Genomic DNA, 19375 nt, shown 5'->3' with positions numbered 1-19375 from the left:
TTGATACCCTTGACAGGGACAGTATTTTATTGACTATAGAGCATTTAAAGGATGCATTTCTATATATACGAGATGCGCAGAGGGATATTTGCACTCTGGCATCAAGAGTAAATGCGATGTCCATATCTGCAAGAAGATGTTTATGGACACGACAGTGGTCAGGGGATGCAGATTCCAAACGGCACAAAGATGTATTGCCGTATAAAAGGGGAGGAGTTATTTGGGGTCGGTCCATGGGACCTGGTGGCCACGGCAACTGCTGGAAGATCCACTGTTTTTTACCCTAAGTCACATCTCTGCAGAAAAAGACACCGTCTTTTCAGCCTCAGTCTTTTCGTCCCTATAAGATATCTGCCCAGGGATAGAGGAAAGGGAAGAAGACTGCAGCAGGCAGTCCATTCCCAGTAACAGAAGCCCTCCACCGCTTCTACTAAGTTCTCAGCATGACGCTGGGACCGTACAGGACCCCTGGATCCTACAAGTAGTATCAAAGGGGCACAGATTGGAATGTCGAGGCGTTTCCCCCCTCGCAGGTTCCTGTAGTCTGCTGTACCAATGTCCCCCTCCGACAGGGAGGCAGTATTGAAAACAATTCACAAGCTGTATTCCCAGCAGGTGATAATAAAATTACCCCTCCTACAACAAGGAAAGGGGTATTGTTCCACACTATAGGGTGGTACTGAAGCCAGAAGGCTAGGTGAGACCGATTCTAAATCTGAAAAATTTGAACACTTACAAGGGTTCAAATCCAGATGGAGTCACTCAGAGCAGTGATAGCGAACTGGGAACAAGGGGACTATATGGTGTCCCGGGACATCAGGGATGCTTACCTCCATGTCCCAAAAATTTGCTTTTCTCACCAAGGGTACCTCAGGTTCGTGGTACAGAACTGTCACTATCAGTTTCAGACGATGCCGTTGGAGTGTCCAAGGCACCCCGGGTCTTTACCAAGGTAATGACCGAAATGAGGATTCGTCTTCAAAGAAAATGGACGACCTCCTGATAAGAACAAGGTCCAGAGAACAGTTGGAGGTCGGAGTAGCACTATCTCAAGTAGTTCTACGACAGCACGGGTGGATTCTAAATATTCCAAAACCGCAGTTGTTCCGACGACACGTCTGCTGGTCCTAGGGATGATTCTGGACACAGTCCAGGAAAAGGGTGTTTCTCCCAGAGGAGAAAGCCAGGGAGTTATCCGAGCTAATCGGGATCCTCCTAAAACCAGGAAAAGTGTCAGTGCATCATTGCACAAGAGTCCTGGTAAAAAATGGTGGCTTATTACGAAGCGCTTCCATTCGGCAGATTTCACGCAAGAACTCTTCAGTGGGATCTGCTGGACAAATGGTCCGGATCGCATCTTCAGATGCATCAGCGGATAACCCTATATCCAAGGACAAGGGTGTCTCTCCTGTGGTGATTACAGAGTGCTCATCTTCTAGAGGGCCGCAGATTCGGCATTCAGGATTGGATGCTGGTAACCACGGAGGCCAGCCTGAGAGGCTGGGGAGCAGTCACACAGGGAAAAAATTTCCAGGGAATGTGATCAAGTCTGGAGAATTCTCTCCACATAAATATACTGGAGCTAAGAGCAAATTTGTAATGCTATAAGCTTAGCAAGGCCTCTGCTTCAAGGTCAGCCGGTATTGATCCAGTGGGATAACATCACGGCAGTCGCCCACGTAAACAGATAGGGCGGCACAAGAAGCAGGAGGGCAGTGGTCAAAACTGCAAGGATTTTTCGCTAGACGGAAAATCATGTGATAGCACTGTCAGCAGTGTTCATTCCGGGAGTGGACGACTGGGAAGCAGACTTCCTCAGCAGGCACGACCTCCACCCGGGAGAGTGGGAACTTCATCGGGAAGTTTTCCGCATGATTGTGAACCGTTGGGAAAGACCAAAGGTGAAAATGATGGCGTCCCGCCCGAACAAAAAACGGGACAGGTATTGCGCCAGGTCACGAGACCTTCAGGCGATAGCTGTGGACGTCCTGGTAACACCGTGGGTGTAACAGTCGGTGTATGTGTTCCCTCTTCTGCTTCTCATAACCAAGGTATTGAGAATTATAAGACGTAGAGGTGTAAAAGAACTATACTCGTGGCTCCGGATTGGCCAAGAGGGACTTGGTACCCGGAACTTCAAGAGATGCTCACAGAGGACTAATGGCCTCGGGAGCTAAGATGGGATTTGCTTTCAGCAAGAACCATGTCTGTTCCAAGAGGAACCGTGGCATCTGCCTCTAAGAAAGGACCTGCTCCAGCAGGGACCTTGTCTGTTCCAAGACTTACCGCGACTGCGTTTGACGGCATGGCGGTTGAACACCGGATCCTAAGGGAAAAGGCATTCCGGAAGAGGTCATACCTACCCTGGTCAAAGCCAGGAAGGAGGTGACCGCACAACGTTATCACCACATGTGGTGAAAATATGTTGCGTGGGTGAGGCCAGGAAGGCCCCACGAAAAAAATTTCAACTAGGTCGATTTCTGCACTTCCTGAAAACAGGAGTGTCTATGAGCCTCAAATTGGGGTCCATTAAGGTTCAAGTTTCGGCCCTGTAGATTTTCTTCCAGAAAAAATTGGCTTCAATTCCTGAAGTCCAGACGTTTGTCAAGGGAGTATTGCATATACAGCCCCTTGTGTGCCTCCAGTGGCACCGTGGGATCTCAACGTAGTGTTGGGATTCCTCAAATCATATTGGTTTGAACCGATCAAATCTGTGGATTTGAAATATCTCACATGGAAAGGGACCATGTTGTGGCCCTGGCCTCGGCCAGGCGATTGTCAGAATTGGGGGCTTTGTCTTAAAAAAAGCTCATATTTGTTTTTCCATTCGGACAGGGCAGAACTGCGGACTCGTCCCCGGTTTCTTCCTAAGGTGGTGTCAGCGTTTCGCCTGAAACAACATATTGTGGTGCCTGCGGCTACTAGGGACTTGGAGGACTCCAAGTTGCTAGACGCTGTCGGGGCCCTAAAAAAATATATATATATATATATATATTTCCAGGACGGCTGGAGTCAGAAAGTCTGACTTGCTGTTTATATTGTATGCACCCCAAAAGATGGGTGCTCCTGCTTCTAAGCAGACTATTGCTCGTTGGATTTGTAGTACAATTCAGCTTGCACAGTCTGTGGCAGGCCTGCCACAGCCAAAATCTGTCAATGCCCATTCCACAAGGAAGGTGGGGCTCATCTTGGGCGGATGCCCGAGGGGGTCTCGGCTTTAAAAATTTGCCGAGCAGCTACGTGGTCAGGGGGGAACACGTTTGTAAAATTCTACAAATTTGATACCCTGGCTGAGGAGGACCTGGAGTTCTCTCATTCGGTGCTGCAGAGTCACCCGCACTCTCCCGCCCGTTTGGGAGCTTTGGTATAATCCCCATGGTCCTGACGGAGTCCCCAGCATCCACTAGGACGTTAGAGAAAATAAGATTTTACTTACCGATAAATCTATTTCTCGTAGTCCGTAGTGGATGCTGGGCGCCCATCCCAAGTGCGGATTGTCTGCATTACTTGTACATAGTTATTGTTACAAAAATCGGGTTATTATTGTTGTGAGCCATCTTTTTTAGAGGCTACTTCATTGTTATCATACTGTTAACTGGGTTCAGATCACAAGTTGTACGGTGTGATTGGTGTGGCTGGTTTGGGTCTTACCCGGGATTCAAGATCCTTCCTTATTGTGTACGCTCGTCCGGGCACAGTACCTAACTGAGGCTTGGAGGAGGGTCATAGGGGGAGGAGCCAGTACACACCATGTGATCCTAAAAGCTTGCTTTTGTGCCCTGTCTCCTGCGGAGCCGCTATTCCCCATGGTCCTGACGGAGTCCCCAGCATCCACTACGGACTACGAGAAATAGATTTATCGGTAAGTAAAATCTTATTTTCCACAGCTACGGCTGGGAAGTCAAATTTCTTGCCTTATGTCCCTCCACAGCCTAAGAAAGCACCGTATTACCAAATGCAGTCCTTTCGTTCGCAAAAGAGCAAGAAAGTCAGAGGTGCATCTTTTCTTGCCAGAGGCAGGGGTAAAGGAAAGAGGCTGCACCACGCAGCTAGTTCCCAGGAACAAAAGTCCTCCCCGGCTTCCACAAAATCCACCGCATGACGCTGGGGCTCCACAGGCGGAGCCAGGAGCCGTGGGGGCGTGTCTCCGACGTTTCAGCCACCAGTGGGTTAGCTCACAGGTGGATCCTTGGACTATACAAGTTGTGTCTCAAGGATACAAACTGGAATTCGAGGTGACGCCCCCTCACCGTTACCTAAAATCGGCCTTGCCAGCTTCCCCCATGGAAAGGGAGGTAGTGCTGGCAGCAATTCACAAGTTATACCTCCAGCAGGTGGTTGTAAAGGTTCCTCTCCTTCAACAGGGAAGGGGTTACTATTCCACTATGTTTGTAGTACCGAAACCGGACGGTTCGGTCAGACCCATCTTGAATTTAAAATCCCTGAACATTTATCTGAGGAAATTCAAGTTCAAAATGGAATCGCTCAGAGCGGTCATTGCAAGCCTGGAGGAGGGTGATTTTATGGTGTCTCTGGACATCAAGGATGCTTACTTGCATGTCCCCATTTATCCACCTCGTCAGGAGTACCTCAGGTTTGTGGTACAGGACTGTCATTACCAATTCCAGACGTTGCCGTTTGGCCTGTCCACGGCGCCGAGAATATTTACCAAGGTGATGGCGGAAATGATGGTGCTCCTTCGGAAGCAGGGGGTTACCATTATCCCATACTTGGACGATCTCCTCATAAAGGCGAGGTCCAGGGAGCAGTTGCTGATCAGTGTAGCACACTCTCAGGAAGTGTTGCGCCAGCACGGCTGGATTCTGAATATTCCAAAGTCGCAGCTGATTCCTACGACGCGTCTGCCCTTCCTGGGCATGATTCTGGACACAGACCAGAAGAAGGTGTTTCTCCCGGAGGAGAAGGCTCAGGAGCTCGTGACTCGGGTCAGAGATCTCCTAAAACCGAAACAGGTGTCGGTGCATCACTGCACGCGAGTCCTGGGAAAGATGGCGGCGTCATACGAAGCCATTCCCTTCGGCAGGTTCCATGCGAGGATCTTTCAGTGGGATCTGCTGGACAAGTGGTCCGGATCGCATCTTCAGATGCATCGGACGATCACCCTGTCCCCCAGGGCCAGGGTGTCCCTTCTCTGGTGGCTGCAAAGTGCTCACCTCCTCGAGGACCGCAGATTCGGCATACAGGACTGGGTCCTGGTGACCACGGATGCAAGCCTCCGAGGGTGGGGAGCAGTCACTCAAGGAAAAAACTTCCAAGGGTTGTGGTCAAGTCAGGAGACTTGTCTGCACATATATATTCTGGAGCTACGGGCCATATACAACGCCCTGAGTCAAGCGGAGCCGCTGCTTCGAGACCAACCAGTTCTGATTCAGTCAGACAACATCACGGCGGTCGCCCATGTAAACCGCCAGGGCGGCACAAGAAGCAGGGTGGCAATGGCGGAAGCCACCAGGATTCTTCGTTGGGGGGGAGAATCACGTGCCAGCACTGTCGGCAGTGTTCATTCCGGGAGTGGACAACTGGGAAGCAGACTTCCTCAGCAGACACGACCTCCACCCGGGAGAGTGGGGACTTCATCAAGAAGTCTTCAAGCAGATTGCAAATCGGTGGGAACTGCCACAGGTGGACATGATGGCGTCCCGCCTCAACAAAAAGCTAAAAAGGTATTGCGCCAGGTCAAGGGACCCTCAGGCGATAGCTGTGGACGCACTAGTAACACCGTGGGTGTTCCAGTCGGTCTATGTGTTTCCTCCTCTTCCTCTCATACCCAAGGTACTGAGAATCGTAATAAAAAGAAGAGTGAAAACAATACTCATTGTTCCGGACTGGCCAAGAAGGACTTGGTACCCAGAACTACAAGAAATGCTCACAGAGGAACCATGGCCTCTGCCTCTCAGACAGGACCTGTTGCAACAGGGGCCCTGTCTGTTCCAAGACTTACAGCGGCTGCGTTTGACGGCATGGCGGTTAAACGCCGGATCCTAGCGGAAAAGGGCATTCCGGAAGAAGTTATTCCTAGGAAGGACGTGACAGCAAAGCATTATCACCGTATATGGCGAAAATATGTTGCTTGGTGTGAGGCCAGGAAGGCCCCTACAGAGGAATTCCAGCTGGGTCGATTCCTGCACTTCCTACAGTCAGGTGTGACTATGGGCCTAAAATTAGGGTCCATAAAGGTCCAGATTTCGTCCCTATCCATTTTCTTTCAAAAAGAACTGGCTTCACTGCCTGAGGTTCAGACGTTTGTTAAGGGAGTGCTGCATATTCAGCCCCCTTTTGTGCCACCAGTGGCACCTTGGGATCTTAACGTGGTGTTGGATTTCCTGAAATCCCACTGGTTTGAGCCACTTAAGACCGTGGAACTAAAGTATCTCACGTGGAAAGTGGTCATGCTGTTGGCTTTAGCTTCAGCTAGGCGTGTGTCAGAATTGGCGGCTTTGTCATGTAAAAGCCCCTATCTGGTTTTCCATATGGACAGGGCAGAATTGCGGACTCGTCCGCAGTTTCTGCCAAAGGTGGTGTCATCTTTTCATTTGAACCAACCTATTGTGGTGCCTGTGGCTACTCGTGACTTGGAGGACTCCAAGTTGCTGGACGTAGTCCGGGCTTTGAAGATTTATGTAACCAGAACGGCTGGAGTCAGGAAGACTGACTCGCTGTTTATCCTGTATGCATCCAACAAGCTGGGTGCTCCTGTTTCAAAGCAAACTATTGCTCGCTGGATCTGTAACACGATTCAGCAGGCTCATTCTGCGGCTGGATTGCCGCATCCAAAATCAGTGAAAGCCCATTCCACAAGGAAGGTGGGCTCTTCTTGGGCGGCTGCCCGAGGGGTCTCGGCATTACAGCTTTGCCGAGCTGCTACTTGGTCGGGTTCAAACACATTTGCAAAATTCTACAAGTTTGATACCCTGGCTGAGGAGGACCTTGTGTTTGCCCATTCGGTGCTGCAGAGTCATCCGCACTCTCCCGCCCGTTTGGGAGCTTTGGTATAATCCCCATGGTCCTTACGGAGTCCCCAGCATCCACTAGGACGTTAGAGAAAATAAGAATTTACTCACCGGTAATTCTATTTCTCGTAGTCCGTAGTGGATGCTGGGCGCCCGTCCCAAGTGCGGACTTTCTGCAATACGTGTATATAGTTATTGCTTAACAAAGGGTTATGGTTATGTGGCATCGGTTGCTCAGTTGTTGTTCATACTGTTAACTGGGTATGTTTATCACAAGTTGTACAGTGTGATTGGTGTGGCTGGAGTCTTACCCTGGATTCCAAAATCCTTTCCTTGTAATGTCAGCTCTTCCGGGCACAGTTTCCTTAACTGAGGTCTGGAGGAGGGGCATAGAGGGAGGAGCCAGTGCACACCAGATAGTACTGAATCTTTCTTTAGAGTGCCCAGTCTCCTGCGGAGCCCGTCTATTCCCCATGGTCCTTACGGAGTCCCCAGCATCCACTACGGACTACGAGAAATAGAATTACCGGTGAGTAAATTCTTATTTTTGCAAAGACAAAGATGTATAGCCAAGCGCTCTGTCACTCCAATCTATGTGCTGCCAGCAAAATAAGGCTACTCAACCTTAGCAAAATAAAAAATAAAATACAAAACAAAAGTATTGCAGCGCATATAGATTGGACATGATCTCCATCCAGGGGAGTGGGGTCTCCATCCGAAGGTATTCAAGGAGGTAACAGATCTTTGGGGCGTACCGCAGATCGACATGATGGCCTCTCGTCTAAACAAGAAGCTTTGGCGGTATTGTTCCAGGTCGAGGGACCCGCAAGCAGTGGCGGTGGGCGCCCTAGTGACTCCGTGGGTGTTCCAGTCGGTGTACATGTTTCCTCCACTTCCACTCATCCCAAGAGTTCTAAAGCTCATAAGGAGAACAAGGGTTCAAGCGATCCTCATTGCTCCAGACTGGCCAAGAAGGGCTTGGTACGCGGATATTCTGGAGCTACTGCAAGAAGAGCCGAGGCCTCTTCCTCTTCGGGAGGACCTGCTGCAGCAGGGGCCGTTCGCCTATCAAGACTTACCGTGGCTACGTTTGACGGCATGGAGTTTGAGCGCCTGATACTAGCTCGAAAGGGCATTCCGAACAAGGTCATTCCTACCCTGATACAGGCGAGGAAAGTAGTAACGTCTAAACATTACCATCACATTTGGAAAAAATATGTATCTTGGTGTGAGTCCAAGAAATTTTCTGCGGTGGAGTTTCAACTGGGACAGTTTCTCCTCTTCCTATAAGCCGGTGTGGATGTGGGCCTGCGGTTGGGATCTTGTAAGGTCCAGATTTCGGCCCTATCCATTTTCTTCCAGAAACAATTGGTTGCCCACCCTGAGGTTCAGACCGTTTTGAAGGGAGTTCGACACATCCAACCTCCCTGTGTACCGCCTACGCGTTGGGACCTTAACGTGGTGTTGCAGTTCCTCCAATCAGACTGGTTCGAGCCTCTACAGGAGGTTGAGGTCAAATTTCTAACATGGAAGGCTGTCACGTTGTTGGCCTTAGCTTCTGCTAGACGTGTGTCGGAGTTGGGGGCTTTGTCCTGTAAAAGCCCATACTTGATCTTCCACGAAGATAGAGCTGAGCTCCGGACATTTCAACAGTTTCTTACGAGGGTTGTGTCAGCGCTTCATATCAAGCAACCTATTGTGGTGCCAGTGGCTACTGACGCCTCAATTTCATCAAAGTCCTTGGATGTTGTAAGGGCTCTGAAAATCTATTGGCCTCTGATGATCTGAAGTTCAGTCAATCAGTTCCGCAGGAGCCTCCGCGCTCTCCCTCCCGTTCTGGGAGCTTTGGTACATCCCTATGGTACTAATGTTGACCCCAGCATCCTCTAGGACGTAAGAGAAAATAGGATTTTGGTTACCTACCGGTAAATCCTTTTCTCGTAGTCCGTAGAGGATGCTGGGCGCCCGCCCAGCGCTTCGTTTTCCTGCTATCGTTATTTCGTTCAGTACAACTTCGTTTTAGTTGAGTACTGCATTGTTACTTGGTAAGTAATGTTTCAGCGGTTGCTAAGAGTTCAAGCTAAGGTTGCTTGATGTGCCTTGTATGTGTGAACTGGTATGAATCTCGCCACTATCTGTGTTAAATCCTTCTCTCGAAGATGTCCGTCTCCTCGGGCACAGTTTCTAGACTGAGTCTGGTAGGAGGGGCATAGAGGGAGGAGCCAGTCCACACTCTCAAACTCTTAAAGTGCCAATGGCTCCTGGTGGACCCGTCTTTACCCCATGCTACTAATGTGGACTCCAGCATCCTCTACGGACTACGAGAAAAGGATTTACCGGTAGGTAACCAAAATCCTATTTTTACATTCTGTTAAGGTGGTCCTACAAACTAAACCTTCCTTTCTCTCGAAAGTTGTGTCCACGTTCCATCTAAACCAGGACATTGTTCTTCCTACGTTTCTACGAGACTCGACATCTGATAATGAATCATTTCTGTCTCTGTCTGATGTTGTACATGCTTTATGCATTTATCTCAACTGTACTTCATCTCTTAGTGTATGGATTCCTTATTGTTGTTGATTGATGCACTAAAGAGAGGCTGGCCAGCCTCTAAGGGTACCATTGCTCGGTGGGTTACCTCTGCCATTCGTCAAGATTATTTGTCTTCAAATGTGCCAGTTCCAGCATAGTGGGCTATGCGCCATGGCGCTACCGTGGAGCAACTGTGTAGGGAGGCATCATGGTCATCTGTGCACACGTTCACAAAATTCTGCCACTTCCATACTTCCTGACCCTATCTCCCCTCACACCTTCCCATCTCATCACTTGCACTCTTGTTTCCTGACAACGTCTCCTCTCTCCCCTCCTGCCTTCACCCTCCTGCGGCATCCCATCCAATACCACCATCACCTCTTCCCTTTAAGCACCTCTACAGCTAGAGCTTAAACTATATGGAGCTTTTGTTTTCATTTTATTTGTAGAATCAACCCTGAAAAAAATGATTTTGCATCTGCAAAGAACCCAGTAACAGTAAACACAGAACGTGTATCATAATGGAGCCCTATCGACTGTATCCACACCCAGCATTCTACCACATGTCCTCACACCACTTCTGCCTACAGTACAGTGACAGAAACCATTAGCAGGGTGGAAATTCCAATATCAAACATGGCGCCTGCAGTTGCTGCAGGTGCTGTATAATTTGTCTTACAGGAATCATGTCTCTGCAGTCGGTAACCACTCGCGTTTTATTTTACCCGACCTTGCTGTATAACGTACTGATGGAGAAGGTGTCTCGCCGGAAGTGGTATGACCGGATCGATGACACTGTGATCCTGGGAGCATTGCCCTTCCGAGGCATGAGTGAAATGGTGAGTGGTGGCGCATGCGCAGTTCTGTCTCTGTCACTTCAGGTGACACGAAAGCACAAGTAGAAATTCTGCCCATATTACTTTCATAATAAGTGTAATGGGGGGTCCTGCAGTTGAGAGTATTGCAGTGCCTTTATCTCTGCTAATGTGAAGATTTGTCATTATTCCTCTCTCCCAATTTACTATTTAGTTGTCACTTTTATAAAGCTACAGTATGTTTGCAGCTATTATAGAATTTATTTACTTTAGCCATTAAACTTAATATTGAAGATGGACAATGAAAAGACGGCGTTTTAGCATTTACAAACCAATAAAAGTTAATATTCCTTGTAGCAGGGGCGGCCAGACGTTTGGACTGATTTAGCCTGATTCTTATTGGCTATTGCTATCACAGTGACGGCAGAGACAGCCGCGGCCTCAGTTTGGTGCAGCAAGCCAGAAACAGTGGGGCAGATGTATTAAGCCTGGAGAAGTGACAAAGTGGAGGGAGAAAAAGTTCCAGCCAATCAGCTCCTAACTGCCATATTACAGACTGTGTTTGAAAAATGACAGAAGCTGATTGGCTGGTGCATTATCACCTTCCACTGTATCACTTCCCCAGGCTTAATACATCTTCCTTAGTGTTTTAGTTGTAGTATGCAATATCACCTTATCGAAAGAAGCGTTATGTCCACTCTCTGTTAATGTACCAAACTATCACTTCCATTCCCAGGCATTGGGTACGATTCAATTTGAAGACAGTTACATAGCGGCGGGAATTAGCTCGCGGGGCTATTCAAGACTGCCATGTGACACCCGACGACGGGATTTCTTCTTGCACCCCCGGAGGGATGTGAGCAGAAATCTGACAAAAGTGCCGGCACAATGCTGATTTCTGCCCATAGTGCGGCGGAAACACCCTGTTTAGTCTGGGAGAACGGGCATTCTCTGACTTACCACTGCGCTGTATTGAATAGCCCCGGGAGCTCATTCCTGGCGCTATTCAACTGTCTTCGAATTGAATCATGCCCATTGTTTCTGTATAGATAACCAGATGCATGTAGTAAGTTAGTCCTATATCTTCAGTGACCGTTCCCCTATATTCATAGTTACACATTTTCTCTTGTTTGCTGCAGTAGTCTTTCAAGGCTGAATGGTAAATATTGTCCTATATGAATTACATCTATTTCTCATTTTGTTTTCCGCAGCTAATTAAAGAGGAGAATGTTCGTGGGGTCATCACTATGAATGAAGAATATGAGACCAGACATTTGTGCCACAATTCTCAGGTTGGAAATCAACCACCAGAAAGCTGCTTATACCCAATACGCATCTGTTGGGATTCAGTATGCTTTACCGGCGGACAGGATGCTGGCTGCAGGGCGAACGCTAAGAGTCCCCTTGTGGGTTCGCTGCGGGATTGGTGGCTAGCTGTGCTCGCCACAGGATCTATTCCCACTCTATGTCTGACCGCTGGGATCCTGTCAGCCGGCAAATTGACTGCATCCCATTTGTTGTACATAAGTAATTGGGCCATAAATAAATATATATATATATATATATATATATATATATATATATAAAATGTGTGTGTGTGTAGTTATAGGCAGTTGTGCAAAAATTGCTGCAAAGTAAGAATGCTTTCAAAGACTGAAGTGTTAAGAGTTTATTTTTTATCAATTAACATGCAAAGTGAAAGAACAGAAGAGAAATGTAGATCAAATCAATATTTAGTGTGACCGCCCTTTGCCTTCAAAACCACATAAATTCTTCTAGGTACACTTGCACACAGTTTTTGAAGGAACTTGGCAGGGAGGTGGTTCCAAACATCTTGGAGAACTAACCACAGATCTTCTGTGGATGTAGGCTTGCTCAAATCCTTCTGTCTCCTCGTGTAATCCCAGACAGACTTGATGATGTTGAAATCAGGGCTCTGTGGGGGCCATATCATCACTTCCAGGACTCCTTGTTCTTCTTTATGCTGAAGCTAGTTCTTAATGACATTGGCTTTATGTTTGGGGTCGTTGTCCTGCTGCAGAATAAATTTGGAGCCAATCGGACACCTCCCTGATGGTATTACATGATGAATAACAACTACCTGTCTGTATTTCTCAGCATTAAAGCACAAAGAAACGGGCAATGTTGAGGACCGTAGATGTAGTGGTCGGCCAGGGACACTTAGGATCGACCCCTTAGTGCAGGGGTGGGCAACCAGTCAGAGACAAAGAGCCAAAAAATCTTGTTAGGTACATCTAAGAGCCGACATCGAACCAAACTTGCGTGTACAAAAATGGGGTGTGGCCTTGTGCCTGCGAGGCCACACCCCTAGTAAAAAAAATAAATTGAAAAAGCTAGATCCACATAAAAACCAGATCCACATAAAATATATTAAAAAAGACAGATTCACATAATACACTTCAGCTCCCCCCATGTGTCACTCCTGCCAGCACCCTCCTATGTCACTCTAGCCAGCTCCCCCCATGTGTCACTCGTGCCAGCACCCTCCTATGTCACTGTAGCCAGCTCCTCCCATGTGTCACTCCTGCCAGCACCCTCCTATGTCACTCTAGCCAGCTCCCCCCATGTGTCACTCGTGCCAGCACCCTCCTATGTCACTGTAGCCAGCTCCTCCCATGTGTCACTCCTGCCAGCACCCTCCTATGTCACTCTAGCCAGCTCCCCCCATGTGTCACTCGTGCCAGCACCCTCCTATGTCACTCTAGCCAGCTCCTCCCATGTGTCACTCCTGCCAGGATCCTCCTATGTCACTCCAGTCAGCTCACCCCTGTGTCACTCCAGCCAGCTCCCTCCTGTGTCACTCAAGCCAGGACCCTCCTGTGTCACTCTAGCCCACTCTCATGTGTCACTACAGCCCCCCAACTCTTGCCATTGCAGCAGCGCCTTATTTGTTCTCTCTTTGCCGTTGGGTGTCTCACTTCTAATATCTGGCCCCCTCAGTTGTCAGTCCCCATAGTGCTGATATCTGGCCCCCTCAGTTGTCAGTCCCCATAGTGCTGCTGTGTGTCTGGCTGGAGTGCAGTGGTTTCCGGAACTGTTGTGGACCTTGAGTGTCAAGAGCCACGGGTTGGCCACCGCTGTCTTAGTGCATCATGCACTAATAAGATGATTTATTCTCCACATGATCAGGCTGACATCAGCCCTCCTACTTCCCCCCTTATTGGTACACCCAAGCTTTTCCATCTGTTATATCTTCTTTATTAACTTTTATTTTATTGAAGTTGATCACTTTTCAGACACGCCTTTGCAGGGTTACATGATAAAATCAGATCCAAGCACAAATGACTGGGAGGCAGCTGTTCAAACGGTGCCATAGCTTTCAAAACTTTTATGAAGAAGAGGATGTCCCGTTTAAACTGTCGAGTATACAGTACCTGTGTATCGCTTCTGCGGCCCATCTTGTGTTACATGTGTCCCAGCTTGATGCATTCTCTCTGGTCTCTCCGCAGCAGTGGGAAGCTTTGGGTGTGGAACAGCTGAGGCTGAGCACGGTTGATTTCACCGGTGTCCCCACCCTGGAGCACTTACAGAAGGGGGTCGAGTTTGTTCACAAGCACCAAGAAAAGGGCAACAGCGTTTACATTCACTGCAAGGCTGGCCGCTCCCGCAGCGCTACCATGGTAGCTGCCTATGTAATTGAGGTGAGAACCATGAACCGTATTGCAGTGTGTGATTTATTAGCTTAGCTGTTACTAAATGCATTGCTTTAGTTTTCATCTCAGCTCCTCTGTGGCTGTATCCAGTGCTCCGAGCAGAGTTCACTATTGTTGTATCCAAGGGCCATGAAAATAAATAGCTGTGCTGTGTAAATATAAAAGCCTTTGTAATAATGACAGGAGAGAGATGAAGCAATTGATTAAGTAATAATTGCAGGAGGGCAGGTACAAGTCTGCACACATCTGTAATTACTGTTTAAAATTACATGCTGCGTTTCTATTTCTCAGAGTACGTGCCTATATTTGACAAAGTATGCAATGTCTTGGGGGCTTGTACAGGCAGGGTCAGACTGGCCCACAGGGGCACAGGGAAAAACCCCAGTGGGCCCCATCTCCTTCTCTAGGGATCAGGTCCCAGACTGTGCACTTGAATTGCAAATTATACATGTTACATTACACTGCACAGGACTGTGCATTTTCTACAGTACATTAATCTTGTAAATTATCATGCATGGATGGAATATATTTTTCTCTGACGTCCTAGTGGATGCTGGGGACTCCGTAAGGACCATGGGGGAATAGCGGCTCCGCAGGAGACTGGGCACAAAAGTAAAGCTTTAGAACTACCTGGTGTGCACTGGCTCCTCCCCCTATGACCCTCCTCCAAGCCTCAGTTAGATTTTTGTGCCCGAACGAGAAGGGTGCACACTAGGTGGCTCTCCTGAGCTGCTTAGTGAAAAGTTTAGTTTTAGGTTTTTTTATGTTCAGTGAGACCTGCTGGCAACAGGCTCACTGCATCGAGGGACTAAGGGGAGAAGAAGCGAACTCACCTGCGTGCAGAGTGGATTGGGCTTCTTAGGCTACTGGACATTAGCTCCAGAGGGACCGATCACAGGCCCAGCCATGGATAGGTCCCAGAGCCGCGCCGCCGGCCCCCTTACAGAGCCAGAAGACAGAAGTGGTCCGGAAAATCGGCGGCAGAAGACGTCCTGTCTTCAACAAGGTAGCGCACAGCACTGCAGCTGTGCGCCATTGCTCTCAGCACACTTCACACTCCGGTCACTGAGGGTGCAGGGCGCTGGGGGGGGGCGCCCTGAGACGCAATAAAAACACCTTGGATGGCAAAAAAATGCATCACATATAGCTCCTGGGCTATATGGATGAATTTAACCCCTGCCAGAATACACAGAAAAACGGGAGATAGGCTCCGCCCCCTTCTCGGCGGCCTTATCTCCTCAGCACACTGGTGCCATTTTCCCTCACAGCTCCGTTGGAGGGAAGCTCCCTGGCTCTCCCCTGCAGTCACTACACTACAGAAAGGGTTAAAAAAGAGAGGGGGGCACTAATTACGCGCAGTATTAAAAATACAGCAGCTATAAGGGGAAAAACACTTATATAAGGTTATCCCTGTATATATATATATAGCGCTCTGGTGTGTGCTGGCAAACTCTCCCTCTGTTTACCCAAAGGGCTAGTGGGGTCCTGTCCTCTATCAGAGCATTCCCTGTGTGTGTGCTGTGTGTCGGTACGTTTGTGTCGACATGTATGAGGAGAAAAATGATGTGGAGATGGAGCAGATTGCCTGTAATAGTGATGTCACCCCCTAGGGGGTCGACACCTGAGTGGATGAACTGTTGGAAGGAATTACGTGACAGTGCCAGCTCTGTATAAAAGACAGTGGTTGACATGAGACAGCCGGCTACTCAGCTTGTGCCTGTCCAGACGTCTCATAGGCCGTCAGGGGCTCTAAAGCGCCCGTTACCTCAGATGGCAGATATAGACGCCGACACGGATACTGACTCCAGTGTCGACGGTGAAGAGACAAATGTGACTTCCAGTAGGGCCACACGTTACATGATTGAGGCAATGAAAAATGTTTTACACATTTCTGATAATACGAGTACCACCAAAAAGGGGTATTATGTTCGGTGAGGAAAAACTACCTGTAGTTTTCCTGAATCTGAGAAATTAAATGAGATGTGTGATGATGCGTGGGTTTCCCCCGATAACAACTAAAATGTTATTGGCATTATATCCTTTCCCGCCAGAGGTTAGGGTGCGTTGGGAAACACCCCCTAGGGTGGATAAAGCGCTCACACGCTTGTAAGAACAAGGGCTCTACCCTCTCCTGAGATGGCCGCCCTTAAGGATCCTGCTGATAGAAAGCAGGAGGGTATCCTAAAATGTATTTACACACATACTGGTGTTATACTGCGACCAGCAATCGCCTCAGCCTGGATGTGCAGTGCTGGGTTGGCGTGTTCGGATTCCCTGACTGAAAATATTGATACCCTAGATAGGGACAGTATATTAGTGCCTATAGAGCATTTAAAAGATGCATTTCTATATATGCGTGATGCACAGCGGAATATTTGCCGACTGGCATCAAGTCTAAGTGCGTTGTCCATTTCTGCCAGTAGAGGGTTATGGACACGACAGTGGTCAGGTGATGCGGATTCCAAACGGCATTTGGAAGTACTGCCTTATTAAGGGGAGGAGTTATTTGGGGTCGGTCTTTCAGACCTGGTGGCCACGGCAACAGCTGGGAAATCCACGTTTGTACCCCAGGTCGCCTCTCAACATAAGAAGACGCCGTATTATCAGGCGCAGTCTTTTCGTGGGCAAGCGGGCAAAAAGGTCCTCATTTCTGCCCCGTGACAGAGGGAGAGGAAAAAGGCTGCAGAAATCAGCCAGTTCCCAGGAACAGAAGCCCTCTCCCGCCTCTGCCAAGCCCTCAGTATGACGCTGGGGCTTTACAAGCAGAATCAGGCACGGTGGGGGCCCGTCTCAATGAATTTCAGCGCGCAGTGGGCTCACTCGCAAGTAGACCCCTGGATCCTTCAGGTGATATCTCAGGGGTACAAATTGGAATTCGAGACGTCTCCCCCTCGCCGTTTCCTAAAGTCGGCTTTACCGATGTCTCCTTCTGACAGGGAGGCAGTTTTGGAAGCCATTCACAAGCTGTATTCCCAGCAGGTGATAATCAAGGTACCCCTCCTGCAGCAGGGAACGGGGTATTATTCCACACTGTTGTGGTACCGAAGCCGGACGGCTCGGTGAGACCGATTCTAAATCTAAAATCTTGAACACTTACATACGGAGGTTCAAATTCAAGATTGAGTCACTCAGAGCAGTGATTGCGAACCTGGAAGAAGGGGACTACATGATGTCTCGGGACATCAAGGATGCTTACCTTCATGTCCCAATTTACCCTTCTCACCAAGGGTACCTCAGGTTTATGGTACAGAACTGTCACTATCAGTTTCAGACGCTGCCGTATGGATGGTCCACGGCACCCCGGGTCTTTACCAAGGTAATGGCCGAAATGATGATACTCCTTCGAAGGAAGGGAATTTTAGTTATCCCTTACTTGGACGATTCCCTGATAAGGGTAAGATCCAGGGAACAGTTGGAGGTCGGTGTAGCACTATCTCAGGTAGTGTTGCGGCAGCACGATTGGATTCTCAATATTCCAAAATCGCAGCTGATTCCGACGACTTGTCGTCTTTTCCTAGGGATGATCCTGGACACAGTCCAGAAAAAGGTATTTCTCCCGGAGGAGAAAGTCAGGGAGTTATCCGAGCTAGTCGGGAACCTCCTATAACCGAGCCAAGTCTCAGTACATCAATGAAAGGGTTCTGGGAAAAATGGTGGCTTCCTACGAAGCAATCCCATTCGTCAGATTCCACGCAAGAACTTTCCAGTGGGACCTGCTGGACAAATGGTCCGGGTCGCATCTTCAGATGCATCAGCGGATAACCCTGTCACCAAGCACAAGGGTGTCTCTCCTGTGGTGGTTGCAGAGTGCTCATCTTCTAGAGGGCCGCAGATTCGACATTCAGGACTGGGTCCTGGTGACAACGGATGCCAGCCTGCGAGGCTGGGGAGCAGTCACACAGGGAAGGAATTTCCAGAGCTTATGGTCAAGCCTGGAGACATCACTTCACATAAATATCCTGAAGCTAAGGGCCATTTACAATGCTCTAAGCTCAGCAAGACCTCTGCTTCAAGGTCACCCGGAGTTAATCCATTCGGACAACATCACGGCAGTCACCCACGTAAACAGACAGGGTGACACAAGAAGCAGGAGGGCAATGGCAGAAGCTGCAAGGATTCTTCGCTGGGCGGAAAATCATGTGATAACACTGTCAGCAAGTGGGGACTTCACCCAGAAGTCTTCCACATGTTTATAAAACTCGACAAGTATTGCGCCGGGTCAAGGGACCCTCCGGCAATAGCTGTAGACGCTCTGGTAACACAGTGGGTGTACCAGTCAGTGTATGTGTTCCCTCCTCTGCCTCTCATACCCAAGGTACTGAGAATTATAAGATGGAGAGGAGTAAGCACTATATTCGGGCTCCGGATTGGCCAAGAAGGACTTGGTAACTGGAACTTCAAGAGATGCTCACGGAGGATCCGTGGCCTCTACCTCTAAGAAGGGACCTGCTCCAGCAAGGACCCTGTCTGTTCCAAGACTTACCGCGACTGCGTTTGACGGCATGGCGGTTGAACGCCGGATCCTGAAGGAGAAAGGCATTCCGGATGAAGTCATTCCTATCCTGATCAAAGCCAGGAAAGATATAACCGCAAAACATTATCACCGCATTTGGCGAAAATATGTGCGTGGTGCGAGGCCAGTAAGGCCCCGACGGAGGAATTTTCAACTAGGTCGATTCCTACATTTCCTGCAAACAGGAGTGTCTATGGGCCTGAAATTGGGGGTCCATTAAGGTTCAAATTTCGGCCCTGTCAATTTTCTTCCAAAAACAACTAGCTTCAGTCCCTGAAGTTCAGACGTTTGTGAAAGGGGTACTGTATATACAGCCTCCTTTTGTGCCTCCAGTGGCACCTTGGGATCTAAATGTAGTTTTTGGGTTCCAAAAGTCACATTGGTTTGAACCACTTAAATATGTGGAGTTAAAATATCTCACATGGAAAGTGGTCATGCTGTTGGCCCTGGCCTGGGCCAGGTGCGTGTCAGAATTGGCGGCTTTATCCTGTAAAAGCCCTCATCTGATTTTCCATTCGGACAGGGCGGAATTGAGGACTTGTCCTCAGTTTCTCCCTAAGGTGGTTTTCAGCGTTTCACCTGATTCAACCTATTGTGGTGCCTGCGGCTACTAGGGACTTGGAGGACTCCAAGTTGCTAGACGTTGTCAGGGCCCTGGAAATATAGGTTTCCAGGACGGCTGGAGTCAGAAAATCTGACTCGTTGTTTATTCTGTATGCACCCAACAAGCTAGGTGCTCCTGCTTCTAAGCAGACTATTGCTCGTTGGATTTGGAGTACAATTCAGCTTGCACATTCTGTGGCAGGCCTGCCACAGACAAAATCTGTAAAAGCCCATTCCACAAGGAAGGTGGGCTCATCTTGGGCGGCT

The 19375-nt window shown here is 48.8% G+C and overlaps 1 protein-coding gene across 3 annotated transcripts in view; it reads left to right on the top strand.

The window, feature by feature from the left end:
* Positions 1–19375, top strand: part of PTPMT1 (protein tyrosine phosphatase mitochondrial 1) — an 86274-nt gene that overhangs the window by 27080 nt on the left and 39819 nt on the right. For all 3 annotated transcript variants that reach the window (XM_063944568.1, XM_063944567.1, XM_063944569.1), the window contains exons 3-5: positions 10153–10342; positions 11530–11610; positions 13789–13980. In XM_063944568.1, the coding sequence (XP_063800638.1) occupies positions 10190–10342; positions 11530–11610; positions 13789–13980 (426 nt within the window). In that variant the 5' untranslated portion in view covers positions 10153–10189. The remainder of the gene's footprint in view (positions 1–10152; positions 10343–11529; positions 11611–13788; positions 13981–19375) is intronic.

The sequence above is a fragment of the Pseudophryne corroboree genome, chromosome 11 (genome assembly GCF_028390025.1).
Source record: "Pseudophryne corroboree isolate aPseCor3 chromosome 11, aPseCor3.hap2, whole genome shotgun sequence".
Lineage (NCBI taxonomy): Eukaryota > Metazoa > Chordata > Amphibia > Anura > Myobatrachidae > Pseudophryne > Pseudophryne corroboree.
The sequence above is the reverse complement of the archived record's forward strand: the minus strand, read 5'-3'. Positions and strand labels throughout refer to the sequence as shown.